Genomic DNA, 12,789 nt, shown 5'->3' with positions numbered 1-12,789 from the left:
TTCGCGGAGTCTCATCTCGGTCAATCTGGACCGAACGCAAATTCTCCAGCCTCAAGTCTCCTCGCGCCAGAAGAATTGTGGGTAGTGGGTTGTGGGTTGCCATGGAAGGGACGGAAGCGTGGGACACATTGACAGCGATGCAAGGTCACGTTTGTACTTTGTTTATTCCCAGTAGTAAATCCACCAACCATCTAGTGTGAGATATATATGTGCAGATGATTTCTCGCATGTCTAAATTCGATACCTTTATCAAGAGCACATGGGATCGACCTTATCTACAGCTTCAAACCTCGAGGTATAGTTTCGAGTGGGGGTGGCACATGGCATTCAAAAAAGAAAATGCTCAAGCCCAACAGAAAATTCGGTTGACATTCCAAGTGCATTTATGCGACAGCATCATCGCCTGGTCGCTCCAGCTCATAGAAAAGTAGATATACTTCTCGCTGCATCGAAAGAACATCCGCAGTGCGCGTCTCTTTGATCTTCTCATCCGAGATGCGCCACCATCGATCATTGGATTTCTTGCGTCGGCGAAACTTACTCCCAACTGCGGATTCATGGGTCCTGATCTGAGGTTTAGATGTCTGCGTTTCTGATCGCTGAACGGGTGGCATCACTGGCTCCGTCTCTGCCGTCTCGGTTATAGGTGTCGCTGTAGAAGTAGGTACTCCCTGCGACTCAGGTCTGCTATTGCCTGTGGACAACGAAGCAGTCGAAACAGAGACGCTACTTCCGTCAGAAGGGCCATGACTGACCCCGTTAGCTTGCATCGCTTCCACATTGGGACTCGGTAAGGCTGATGGTGCTGTGCTGCCATTCCGACTCGCGAGGGCATACGCTGCGAAAGCATCGGGTGTTGCAAATGGCGGGTATAGGTGATTGCGTCGAAATGACTCGTAATGACCACTGTTATGACTTCCTTTGTGGCATACAACCCCGAGGAGTTTGTACCAGTGTTCGTTCAAAAGGCCTCCCAATCGAAGTCTCTGGGTATATGAAACTTTGGCTAGGTTCTTGGTCGAGTAGCTTCCAGGGTCATACATTGATCTTGACAGGTGAATAGCAATCACTTTGGGAAAAACAGTGATTCGGGTGGACTTTCGGATTTTCGACTTTGGCGCCTGTTTGGAATCTGGCAGGGCGACCCCCTCTAGCACCTTTTCTGGATCCTCGCGGAGTGCTTCTTCGATCAGGTCGATGTCCCTTTGCAGTGCCTCTCGGTCACCCTCGGAGCTTGCAGATTTTAATTTGCTATTCTTCCATTCCACTGCATGGTTTAGCCGGCATTTGTCGCACTTGAAATCGTCGATCTCTTCACTTTTCAACAGGATGTCAAAACAGCTATCCAGCGACGTTGAGCTCTTCTGCGGGACGTTCAAAGTCAATGAGACAAAAGTTGTCGCACTGGGCTTGGTCTTGTAGCCACAACGTAAGCACGTTATTTGTGACTCTATCCGTCCTTCGAATGGAAATCCCCCATTGGTTCCGACAGTCGCCCTGGTTGAGATCGAGGTTTCTTTGGTGGGATTCTGTCCCGGCTCCTTTGGCTGTCCATTCTCAACCAGCTTCTGGTCTGCTCTCTGCCGAGCTCGTTCAGCTGCATGGTATTCGTCACAAAGACGTTCGAGGACTATCTGCAAGAACTCTTGAGCATCCTGTTGGTTCCGGCTTATCCGTGTCTGAAATGCCCGTTCTAGCGCTTCTATCATGGGTCTTGCACTGATCGTCTTCTTGTATATGGGCCGCTCGTTTAGCGCATCGAGCATGTCTTTCAATGCTTTAGTCACCGGGCCCTTTTGTAAATTGACTATTTTTTCAGGTCTTTCGCCCTTTCGTAACACCGTCGGGGCGGCTTCGTAGATCTCCAGTCCCTCAAGTTGCCTCCGATGCAGCTCTTTTATTAGGTATAACCTCAGGTCACCCAGACCTGCCAGGGCTTGGAGAACCGAGTTGATGAAGCAATCATTGGCCGGGTTCGATAGTCCGATGATGGTGCGTTTCCGTCCATCGTTGGTATTGTAGGAATTTTCGCCATCGATGAAAAAGGTAGGACCGAAGACATAGAAGGCGGCGATGGCTGCCAAAGATGCGCCAGCCGCATAGGCGGCGACGGTGGTTGGCTTGTCAGGCATCCGTCTGCTGCTGATGATTTGCGATCATCCTCGGGTTATTCGGGTTCGACACAGGGATCACGACATCTTCGTATATGGTGGCTGGAGTGATATGTCGCCGGGTACAGGCCTGTGAGTAGCTGTCGGGATGTAGAATATCGCTTGGGTCAAAGTAATTGAGGCAAGTTGAAATGAAGAATGTCGAGGAAATCTGGGGTAAAAGGTTTCTGCTCGGCCCAGCTGGGTGGTGGTGATTTGGGTACGGAGAACGGAGCACAATTACTGAAAACTGAAATCATTGCAACCCTGAGTGATAGGGATGCCTGGACCCAGAGCAGTGGTGGCCTCGGACATTTGGTAGGTGCCTGGAGCGGCCGATTATTGCATCCGCTCGCTTGTGCTGGTGGCTTTTTGGGGGTTGGTCTTTAGTGGTCGATCTACTTGCCAAGGGCTTAGTTGGTGCCCAGAAGGTCTCAGCCATAAGCCCGGTATTGATTGAGTGGAGGTGTCCTTGGGCTTTCGCTGACATGGATCCGGATAATGCACTCCTCGAGAGGCTACGGAGCACATTTCGACAGTGCTTAGACCCAGCATCAAAAGACACCCTACCACCTTAGCTAGAAACACTTGCGAAGTTCGACATGGATGTCGTCCCTGGTGGAGCTACGCATCAATGCCCTTCGACTTCTAATCAATGTTTCGTCAACATCCTGGGATGAGGAAGCGTAATTATGGTAAATAATGTCAAGGGCCTGTGGGTTACTGACGGGTGAGGGTCGGAATCTCGATGTACGATGTACGATTTTCCGACTTTCTCGTCCCTAATAAAGCTGCGAAGGCATATCCGTCAACCATGACATATCTCCAAAGATATCAAACTGGATGCCGGACGTGTTCATATGACGAACTAGATTCTCGACGTCAAGATCAGACTCTAGGGAACCAGATCTCGTCATAAATTCCATCCCAATGGGTGCCCAAGCATCAGTATGGATTGCCACTTGAGATTCGGTGCCCGTCTGGAAAACGGGTTGTGGCCTTTGACCTGCCAATGTATACGGCAGAAGACCATCTATGCCCAGAGTTTGCCTGGAATCCGACTTTTTTTCCTGCTGCAAAACCTGGTTCGAGAGCAAGCTTAGTGCTGTTGCACAGCGTCTCGCCAGATTGGTAAATGCCTGATACCGGCTCAAAATATTAATCGCTTTATCCCACGCGTCCGAGACAGCTTGTTCAGTGATTTCTGCTAGAATGGAAGGGCTCAGTCTAGCTGCAACCAACACTGTTGCGGCTGTGTAGACATAGTAGATACTGTACCACCAGGCTGGAAGAAGATCGTCAACGTTGCCTATGTCTTTCCCCGATAGTGTTTGATCAAAGCAATTGATCGCATTGAGTGCCGCCCTAATACAAGCCACGGAAAATTGAAGCGCAATCTTGTCAGGTAAAGAGTCTGTTATGGACGTGGGATCTGCCGTCCGAAGCGCTTTCGCGGAGCAATATCTCGCCAAGATTGGTCTGAAAAGGAGGATCTTGACATGGGTGTACCTGATGTGAAGAACAATACGATGACGCTCACTAGGATCCGCTTGAGTATCATTTGGCCGGAGGCGTAAATAAATCGGTAAACTTTGGCACCAGCAAGACAATTTGTGGTCGAGTTCTAGGAGGCTGCCAACTGCCTGGGCCCCAAGCGAACCGAAATAGACAACATTCAGGTTTTCACCGTCACCCTCAGTAATATCCGAAGTGTAGAGGGTGATAAGTGTCTCGTTCATGAGGCGATATAACCTCAGAGTTTCGATAAAGAAATGAAAGTCTGCCGTGGAAGAACTGGGAAGATGAGTCATATGGCATTGACATTGTATTCCGTCAGGGTGTGGCAATGGGAGAGGAATTGTGATCGAAGCCTGGGGTGTGATCATTGCAGACCTTCCAAATGTCATGGACAAAGTCTGGTCCAAGAGAACACAGCCATACCAGAGCCTGCGCAGTACTTCTCTTTGAAGAGGGGGCTCTTTTGAACTTGTCGAAGGGATATCGAGCCTTAAGCTCTGAGCAACCCGAATGGCGAATCCTACATAAATCCAACACTGTTGAGGGTTGTTTGTGCTTTGTAAATACTGTCCTAACAATAGAAAGCACTGCACAGAGAGGATTGAACGTTGTTCGACAATATCGAATTGCAGAAGATCTTGGGCACGATTGTAGAATACTTTCGCGGTCGACACCCTTTCGTTTGGCGCTGTCGAAGAATCAAGATTACATGCTATGCCGAATATAACATTGATCATGCAGAGAAAAGTGAGGCCATCATCCCCAAGATCTTCTCCTGTCCATAGTCGCCGATACAGTGTTTGAACCTGTTCTAAATCGACAAAAGGATAAAGAGTTGCGGCCAGCTGGCGGTAGACGAACATCAGATGGTCCGCCTGGGGGCGTGAGGGAAGAGCATAGTCAGGTAGTCGACGCCTTCGACCGGGGACTTGTTGGGGGCGAGGTCTTCTCAGCGGTGAGTTCGAAGAGTGTTGAGATCCGTTAGAGTGGCGGGCAGATTTGTCTTGATCAATAAGACCTCTTATGAGGTGCATAAAGCTCGGAGCGTTGGATTGACGAAATTGTTCTGGAGTACCATCGTCGCCATGTTCATCAAACCCCATCATCGCGTTGCTTTCGATGTACTGCTCGTCGACCTCAACGGAGGGTTCACGGTTAAGTAGAACAGGACGCTGAGTCTGAGACATTCCTTCCTTGGAGGATGACACAAGAGAACGATTTTCACGTTCCAGCTCGTCAATTCTCTGCGAGAGCCTAATCATTTCCTCCGTCTTGGTCTTGGTCGCACCTCGTCCTCTACGTTCACCCCATTCGCATATTGAGGCCGGATCATTCCTCCTCAGGCATGGCCCGCATACTGCAATGAGAGTCTGCATCAGATATATGTTCGACCAACGTGAACTATCTTATAATATTTCAGGCGCAACGAGAGAATCAAACCCGGAAGCAGGGATTGGGTTAGACAGAAATAGCAAAAGGAATACCTGGTTTGACTGCATCACACTTGGCCTTCCGAAGCCTGCATTGATCACAAGCAGCGGCCACACGGGGACGTTTGGCAACTGGAGACCCTTCATCTTCTTGATCTCCTGTGTCAGTGATGCTCAAGGAGGATCGTCTGCGGGCGAGTGGCATTGTGTTTGCAATTAAATATATATAAATATATATCAGTGGGTAGATGAAAATCAGCTGGGAGCATCAGTCGGATGCGAGCCGAGGTGAAACTCTCCAAGCGACCGAAGTGTTTGTCATTCTAATTGGCAGGTCGACTCGAAATGGAAACACGTGATGAAAACGTTTCAGGTTTGGATAAAAACATGACTCCTGACCTTGGCTTGGGACATAAACACGAGTCACGCATTGCAACTGTCTTCAGTATTACCGTCTCACTCACTGAATATGCTTGTTGTAGTTGAAGAGTACAACCCGGAATGGCCTATTCAATTCCAGGAAATCAAGCGAGAAATCGAGCAAGCCCTCCTAGGAGTACGATATATCTCAATCGAACATATCGGATCAACGTCAGTGCCCGGATTAGCTGCTAAGCCAGTTATCGATCTTGTAGTAATCAGCGAGCGAGACGACGTCAATGGTGTCATCCACGCTCTGACCGCCAAAGGAGGATATATATATGCCGGGGAATTGGGAATACCAGATCGACATGTCTGCCGCAAAGCAGATGGCATTCCGGCCCGAAACCTGTATGTCACAGTCCAGGATTGTCAGTCGGTCAGAAATCATCTTGGTGTGCGTGATGTCTGCCGGAGGAATGCCAGTTTGAGGGATCAATACGGGCGATTCAAAATGGAGCTATCTCGACGGGAATGGAGAAATGTCGACGAATATTGCGAAGCCAAGAACGACATTGTCTGCATGATTTTGGAGCAGGCGGGACTCAGCGAGGAGGACCGTGATGCTATACGTCGTGTGAACACCACCGTCTAACAAGTAACTGAGTATGACCTCATAAAAGCCCCTCCTAGTCCGACTTGGAGGAAGGAAGAGCCGATGGTCTTGGACAGATGTTGCGGTTCACAACTAGTAAGATGCACGACATGTGAATCGGTTGAGGTTTGTGGCACAACCAGAAAGTGAGAAACGAGCGATTTCGATCGATCACAACTGGATCCAGTGTGGTTCTGAGTGAGGCAAGATGGGCGGGATGGAGCGAGAATGACACCTGTCGAATCAGATTGCCATAAAGCGAGTCGAAAGAATGTGCGGGAAAAGAGGCGAAAAAACGCTTGAATGCGGGAAGTGCAACGGTTTTTCCCTGGGCGGGTTAGAGCCCAAGAGACAGTCTCTGCTCGGTAGAATAGGCACCATAAGGCACCCATGGGCCATGCAGCTGCCACTCCAATGGGCATCGACAGGCTTCGGGTGGCCCATTGTGGCTTGCTTTAGGCTGCCGAAGGTGCCCCCCTCGGCCCATTGTTGCAGAGACATCCACCCACCCGCGAATATTTGGTCCCTGCAGGTTGGATCCGATTGCTGCAGCTGCGGTTGGTCAAGGCTCAGGGCAATTGTTGCTCTGTTGAGCCAAATATCAAAAGAATTCAAACACCGCAGAAACTGTAAAAGATAGCCCTGGAGGTCTCTCACGCGCGTCCCAGTTTGATTTTGAAACAAACCACTTTCTTCCTTTTGCTCCTTCTTTCCACAACTTCATTTCATTCCCATTCTTCTCACCTTTTCCCCCTTGTAAATAAGATACATCATCGTTTCCTTATTGAGTTCATCTCTTTCAAACAACACGCCCACGTCACTCGCTGTATATCCGTGTTGAACTCACCCCCTACCAGGCATATTCAACCCGCATATCTCTTTCTCCCCACCGTCTTACAATCAACATACTGGGCTGGATCCCATTGAGATTATGAACATTCGCTGCTAATCACCACTCGATTCGAACCATCGAACCCGGCCACCATGTCTGCTACCATTCACTCTCGACAGGATGATGGCCTGTCTCCCAGCGAGCAGGTCTTGAAATTGATGTCCAATCCTTTCCAGGCATCGGTACGAATTGACTGCCATCCCACGAGAGACATATCGCTAACTCACGTTCTAGCTACAAACCAATGCCTTTTGGGCCTCTCTTGCGACCTCACTGGGCGTCAGTGCCGGTCTGGCTCTCCTCTTTTGCTTCATCCGCCCCCGACATGCTCTCGTATATGCCCCAAGACTGAAAAACTCGGATAAAGAACATGCTCCCCCTCCTCTGGGCAAGGGACTATTCAGCTGGATTAAACCTGTCAGTAAAGCCAACGATGAATTCTTAATGGACAAAATCGGTCTGGATGCCGTCCTCTTCCTGCGCTTCACCCGAATGCTGAGGAACATATTCTTGATCTTGGGTTTACTTGGAATTTGCGTCATGATTCCAGTCAACATCACCATGTCCAACAAATCCATCACCGAGGGGTTGAGCGCCTTCTCAATCATGACGCCTTTATACATCTGGGGTAGAGGATTATGGGCCCAAGTGGTCGTGGCATGGTTGATTGATCTGGTCGTCATCTACTTTTTATGGCACAACTACCGGCGTGTTCACCGCTTGAGAAGAGCCTATCTCGAAAGTCCCGACTATCAAAAAAGTCTGCACGCTCGAACACTCCTTATTCGAGACATATCGCCCAAGGATCGGACCAATGAGGGTCTCGCCAGGATCCTCAACGAGACAACCTCCACAGGTACTGCCGCAAAGACCACAATTGGCCGAAATGTCAAGGTTCTGCCCGAGTTAATTGAAGAACACGAAGAGGCTGTTCGAGAACTCGAGTCCATTTTAGCCAAGTACATGAAAAATCCGGATCGCTTGCCACCAAATCGACCGCTGATGAAGCCTTCTGGAAAATACAAGGGTCAGACAACAGGCGGCAAGGTTGACGCGATTGATCTTTTGACTGACCGCATCCGGCGTCTCGAAAATGAGATCAGTGACATCAGAGAGCGGATCGATAATCGGGACCCTATGCCTTATGGATTCGCAAGTTGGGACAGTGTTGCGGATGCTCACAAAGTGGCTTTCGCCTGTCGAAGCAAACGTCCAGGTCATACCAAGATTCGCTTGGCTCCACGACCCAATGATCTCATTTGGGACAACCTCAAGCTATCTCGGTCTTCGCGCAAACGCAAGCGGTTCATGAATGCGGTCTGGATCACTGTGTTGACCATCTTGTGGACACCCATTAACGCCGGCATTGCCGTTTTTCTATCCAATCTTTCAAATCTCGGTCTAGTGTGGAAAGATTTCGACACCCAATTGAAGGCTCACAAAACCTGGTGGGCCGTTGTGCAGGGTATCGCAGCTCCAGCCCTTACATCCTTGGTCTATCTGGTCCTTCCTAGTGTTTTTCGACGTCTCCAGATTCGTGCTGGCGATGTTACGAAAACCGATCGCGAACGCCACGTTCTTCGAAATCTTTACAGCTTTTTCACTCTCAATAATCTGATTGTTTTCTCCATCTTCTCGGCGGTCTGGCAATATGTTACCATCGTTATTGACTTCAACGACCACGGGGATGATACATGGACAGCTCTACGCAAGGGAAATTTCTTCCTTATCGTTACAACCACATTGTGTCAAGTTTCACCGTTCTGGGTGACTTGGCTTCTTCAGCGTAACTTGGGCGCGGCCATTGACCTTGCACAATTATGGCAGCTGGCTTATGTCTGGTTCGCAAGAACGTTCATGGCGCCTACCCCTCGACAAAACATCGAATGGACAGCACCACCGTCCTTCGAATACGCCAGTTATTACAACTATTTTCTATTTTACACTACCGTGGCACTCTGTTACTCAACTCTGCAACCCATCATCTTGGTTGTAACAGCATTGTATTTCGTCATCGACGCATTCATGAAAAAGTACCTTCTGATGTATGTATTTGTTACAAAGACCGAATCGGGCGGTCAGTTTTGGGTCACTATCTTCAACCGGATCATATTTGCGGTCATGTTGTCAAATTTCGTTATCGGGGTCGTCGTTAAAGCACGTGGTGAGTGGAGTATGGTTATTGCCATTGCACCTCTCTTCATCATTATGGTCTTGTTCAAGTGGTATTGCATGAAGACGTTCGACTTGGACCTGAAGTATTATGTCCGTCAGGGTATGCATGACATGGAAAGATTACCTACAGATGGCAAGGCTCATCGTGTCGAGAAGATCTCATCCAAATTTGGTCATCCAGCACTCTACAAACCACTCATCACGCCAATGGTTCACGCGAGGGCCAAAAACATTCTCGCAGAGATTTACAGAGGGCGATTGAATTCGGAAGGTGGTCAGTCGATGGCAGTCTCTGACATCGCCATGCAACCCATGTCACAATCGGGTGCACCTGACCAAGACTTGCCATTTGAAGTTGTACCTGAAGCACAACAGGACTTTTCCTACTACAAGAACAGATCCGACTTTAAGGAGGAAGGTGGCGACATGTTTACTGACTCTCGAAGCACAACTCCTGTGTCTTTCATGGCGGGCGGTGCTAAGGATGGACTTTTGTCAGGCAGTACCCCTGGGTCGTCCAGAGATACCAGTCCTGCCCCTCAACACCCTCGGGCAATTGCCCGCAAAGATTATAATCATTCCCATGTTCCTCCACAATTTTTGAGATCTCAGCCGCCAACATCTGATCCCTACGATGACCGAGCAAACCTTTTGGCTGGTGTTGGCGATATCAGGCCTACAAATGGTGAATTTATGCCGAATGCATACAGAGATACCAGTGGGACAAATACCCCTGGAGATGAGTTGAACTCGGGGTATGATTACTTCAGGGGACGGAAATGATATCTTCCGGGCGCCTCCCCTGACCAAGACAAATTGTTGAAGGTGGTGTCTTCCTAGTTTGTACAAAGAAACGTATTTAATGATGCTATGACAGAGATAGAATGCACAATTGAATAGGGCGTTCTCTACCCTTATTTCGCAGTTACTTACTAAGGCGTCTACATGGTTCCATGCTCACAAGATCTAAATCCTTACCATCTTATTCCCATCGATATCGACTACCACCCGCGTCCTACATCACGAGTATCGTAATTCCTTGTAAGATAAACAGTAAGCTCTCCAACCACATCGGCTAAGATTAAGGTTAGATGCCCACCCTTTGAAAGAACTCCATCGTTAGAATCATATAGTCTCCTTCAGCAATCTTCCATGATTGTCGATAGCGGCAACCATGTCACCAGCTTGAGCCTCATCACCTACTTGGACACCTGCGTCCCATCGAGCTCCTGCATTGGAATGGACGGCCTTGCGTGCTCTCGTGGACGACGATACCCCAGGCGATCTCCAGCACCATATAGATGCGTAACTCGGTGGGAAGTCCCAACCGCTCTCGAGACGCTCGATGGCCCACGTCGGCTACCTTCATGACCATCCTCGACACTTTGCACAGGCGTACGCCGCCATGTACCCCTGACCGACCTAGCCGGCGGCGTCCAGCCCCACGGTTTCGCCCATCGAGGCGCTGAGTACGGCGGATGCCCGCCCTCCTCGCTGTCGCAGGCGATATCCCGGAGTCGAAGTCGGCGGTCCTCTCGCTCGATATACCCCTCCACCGCGGCGAATAGTTCAGCGTTCGGGGCCGCGAGGCTGGCACCCCTGTTGACCACGTATTCCCGCAGCGTCGCGAGCTCTGTTTCGCGCGTTTGCAGCTCGTTGTTGCTCAGTATGATGTGTCTGAGCATTGGTTTATCCGTCTTATTCGCCTGTCGTAGCACCTGGTTGAATTTCCGCCGGCATAGCGCCAGGTGCGAGTACATTGCGTCGAGATCGGCCACGATGTCGTCGTATTCTTCGGCTATTTCGACTGAGTAGACCTTTCTTCGTGGCGTACTGCTGGTTTGGGTATTTCTCGAGGGGCCTGGTGCTGTTGGGACTGGTTCAGGGCGTGAAATGCTAATAGAAGGATCTGCGTCTTCAATGCTTTCGTTTCGATTGATATCGAGGGATGAACGACCTCTGAAGACGGCTCTAATTCTCTCCTGTAATGCATCTTCTTGATTAGAGACAGTGGATGCTGTACGTAGATCTGTAGGTCGACGTGCTGGATATCTCGATAGTTTGAGAGCCTCGTCATTGGCGTATGGGTCGAAAGGAGTAGCTAGGCCTTCATCATCGCTTTCGTCTTCTTCTTCGTCATCCTCGTAGGCAGTATAGTCGTCTCTACCACCGCCACGAAGTCGAACAACGTTGATAGCTTGTTCTACGTCACTATAATAGAAGTCGTCTTCTCCGTTATCTCTACCATAAGCCTTGGGAATGGGGCCACGAAGTCTAGGTGGACTACTAGTATCTTCTGATTGGTCCACACCGCTGACATCTAGAGATTTCATGAGATCAATCCTAGGGCGCCGATTAAGGCTTAATTCTTCATTCTCAGACTCTTTGTCGGGGAGCTCAGGACCTTGGAAGTCTTTCCAGTCGTCCATGACGATGATTTCTCGCCAGGAGTCTAACGGTTCCTCTTCGTTGCCATTCCGTGCTATATTTGTTGCTTGGAACTGTTCAGACTTCTCTACACTTCTCTTCCTTGCTTGCTTTATCACAAATGGTGCTTTAATCCCTTTGGAGGCCCTTCGAATAGGCGAGTTTTCTGTATCTTGGCGCTGTGGCTTCAGCGGTTGAGGTGGCAAGGCCGGGAGAGAGATGTGCTGTTCACGCTTCATTCTTCCTTTGGATGTGCTTCGTCGTCGCTTGAATGGATGATAGCGCTTGTCCTGTAGTTCAGAGGTTAGACGAGAACGAGAACGCAGTGGGAATGATTGCTGCCATTGCCGAACTCTCTCCTGTCGAGCCACGTAGTTATCTGAACTGGACGCAATGCTCAGCTGTTCCTCGAAGTCTGCATTTGACAATGGCTGGAGAGCTTGGCCGTTGTGGTCCTCGTCAGGGCTTAATAAACGTCCATCTTCAAGGCCTTTTCCACAGAGCTCAAGCATCTTTCGAACGCTTGCACGTATGGAAAACACCACGAGGATGACGGCGATCAATAGGAAAGCGGGAGGTACGACTCTAAAGAGGCTCTCAACCCAGCTAAACTCTTCTGTGGTCATATCCTTCATGCCAGTCTTATTCTTGCGAATCGACATGGTTCAGGGGGTGGGGGTGGAAAGTTGCATCGGTAAAAATCTAGGAGAGGTGTGTTAGCTGTAAGATGGTCTCGTTGGTGGAATATCACTGTATTGACCTTGATCGAGGGGGATCTACACACTTTGGAGGCAATGAAGCTGGAATTTATACTTGGAAAGAGCAGAATTGGTGGTTTGCAAGCAGGGAAATTCGTTCGATGTAGACTTCTTCACGCGATTGTCTGTATTGAGGCATTGTCAGTTCTCAAACCGCGAAAGCTCTCCTGTTGGCACCTGTGCCATGAGAAACGCCGAGCATAAATGGTCATGTGCGCCAAACATCGTGAGTAGCCAGCCTTGCCATAACCATCTGTTTACAAGCACACCTGCGTTTTTGTGAAGGGAAACGCGATTTTCCTTTGAAGCAGGGCCAACAGTGGAAGCCTGCAAAGAATGGACGCAATTGAGATCTCCAGGAGTGTCTCCATTACACCATGTACAGATCCAGTAAGTCTAGTAATCATTGCGTTGTCCAGCAGCA

General features: G+C 49.4%; 5 protein-coding genes across 5 annotated transcripts; 2 read left to right on the top strand and 3 right to left on the bottom strand.

Annotated features, from left to right (window-relative positions):
* Nucleotides 1–383: 383 nt before the first annotated feature.
* LTR84_000956 (uncharacterized protein) lies at nt 384–2,132 on the bottom strand (the record flags this gene model as incomplete). Its single annotated transcript, XM_064844584.1, has 1 exon — nt 384–2,132. One exon carries the CDS (start codon nt 2,130–2,132, stop codon nt 384–386), a length of 1,749 nt encoding a protein of 582 aa, XP_064712444.1.
* Nucleotides 2,133–2,932: 800 nt separating this feature from the next.
* Nucleotides 2,933–4,855, bottom strand: LTR84_000955 (uncharacterized protein; the record flags this gene model as incomplete). The annotated part of the gene is made up of 1 exon (XM_064844583.1): nt 2,933–4,855. The coding sequence occupies one exon, from the start codon at nt 4,853–4,855 to the stop codon at nt 2,933–2,935; it is 1,923 nt and encodes a 640-aa protein (XP_064712443.1).
* Nucleotides 4,856–5,567: 712 nt separating this feature from the next.
* On the top strand, nt 5,568–6,113 carry LTR84_000954 (uncharacterized protein; the record flags this gene model as incomplete). Its single annotated transcript, XM_064844582.1, has 1 exon — nt 5,568–6,113. One exon carries the CDS (start codon nt 5,568–5,570, stop codon nt 6,111–6,113), a length of 546 nt encoding a protein of 181 aa, XP_064712442.1.
* A 984-nt stretch (nt 6,114–7,097) lies between these two features.
* Nucleotides 7,098–9,963, top strand: LTR84_000953 (uncharacterized protein; the record flags this gene model as incomplete). The annotated part of the gene is made up of 2 exons (XM_064844581.1): nt 7,098–7,187; nt 7,240–9,963. 2 exons carry the CDS (start codon nt 7,098–7,100, stop codon nt 9,961–9,963), a joined length of 2,814 nt encoding a protein of 937 aa, XP_064712441.1.
* Nucleotides 9,964–10,379: 416 nt separating this feature from the next.
* Nucleotides 10,380–12,269, bottom strand: LTR84_000952 (uncharacterized protein; the record flags this gene model as incomplete). The annotated part of the gene is made up of 1 exon (XM_064844580.1): nt 10,380–12,269. The coding sequence occupies one exon, from the start codon at nt 12,267–12,269 to the stop codon at nt 10,380–10,382; it is 1,890 nt and encodes a 629-aa protein (XP_064712440.1).
* Between the last annotated feature and the right edge of the window lie 520 nt (nt 12,270–12,789).

Source organism: Exophiala bonariae (genome assembly GCF_035927105.1).
Source record: "Exophiala bonariae strain CCFEE 5792 chromosome Unknown scaffold_1, whole genome shotgun sequence".
NCBI classification, from domain to species: Eukaryota; Fungi; Ascomycota; class Eurotiomycetes; order Chaetothyriales; family Herpotrichiellaceae; genus Exophiala; species Exophiala bonariae.
Note: the sequence above shows the minus strand (reverse complement) of the source record. Positions and strands in the feature narration are given on the sequence as shown.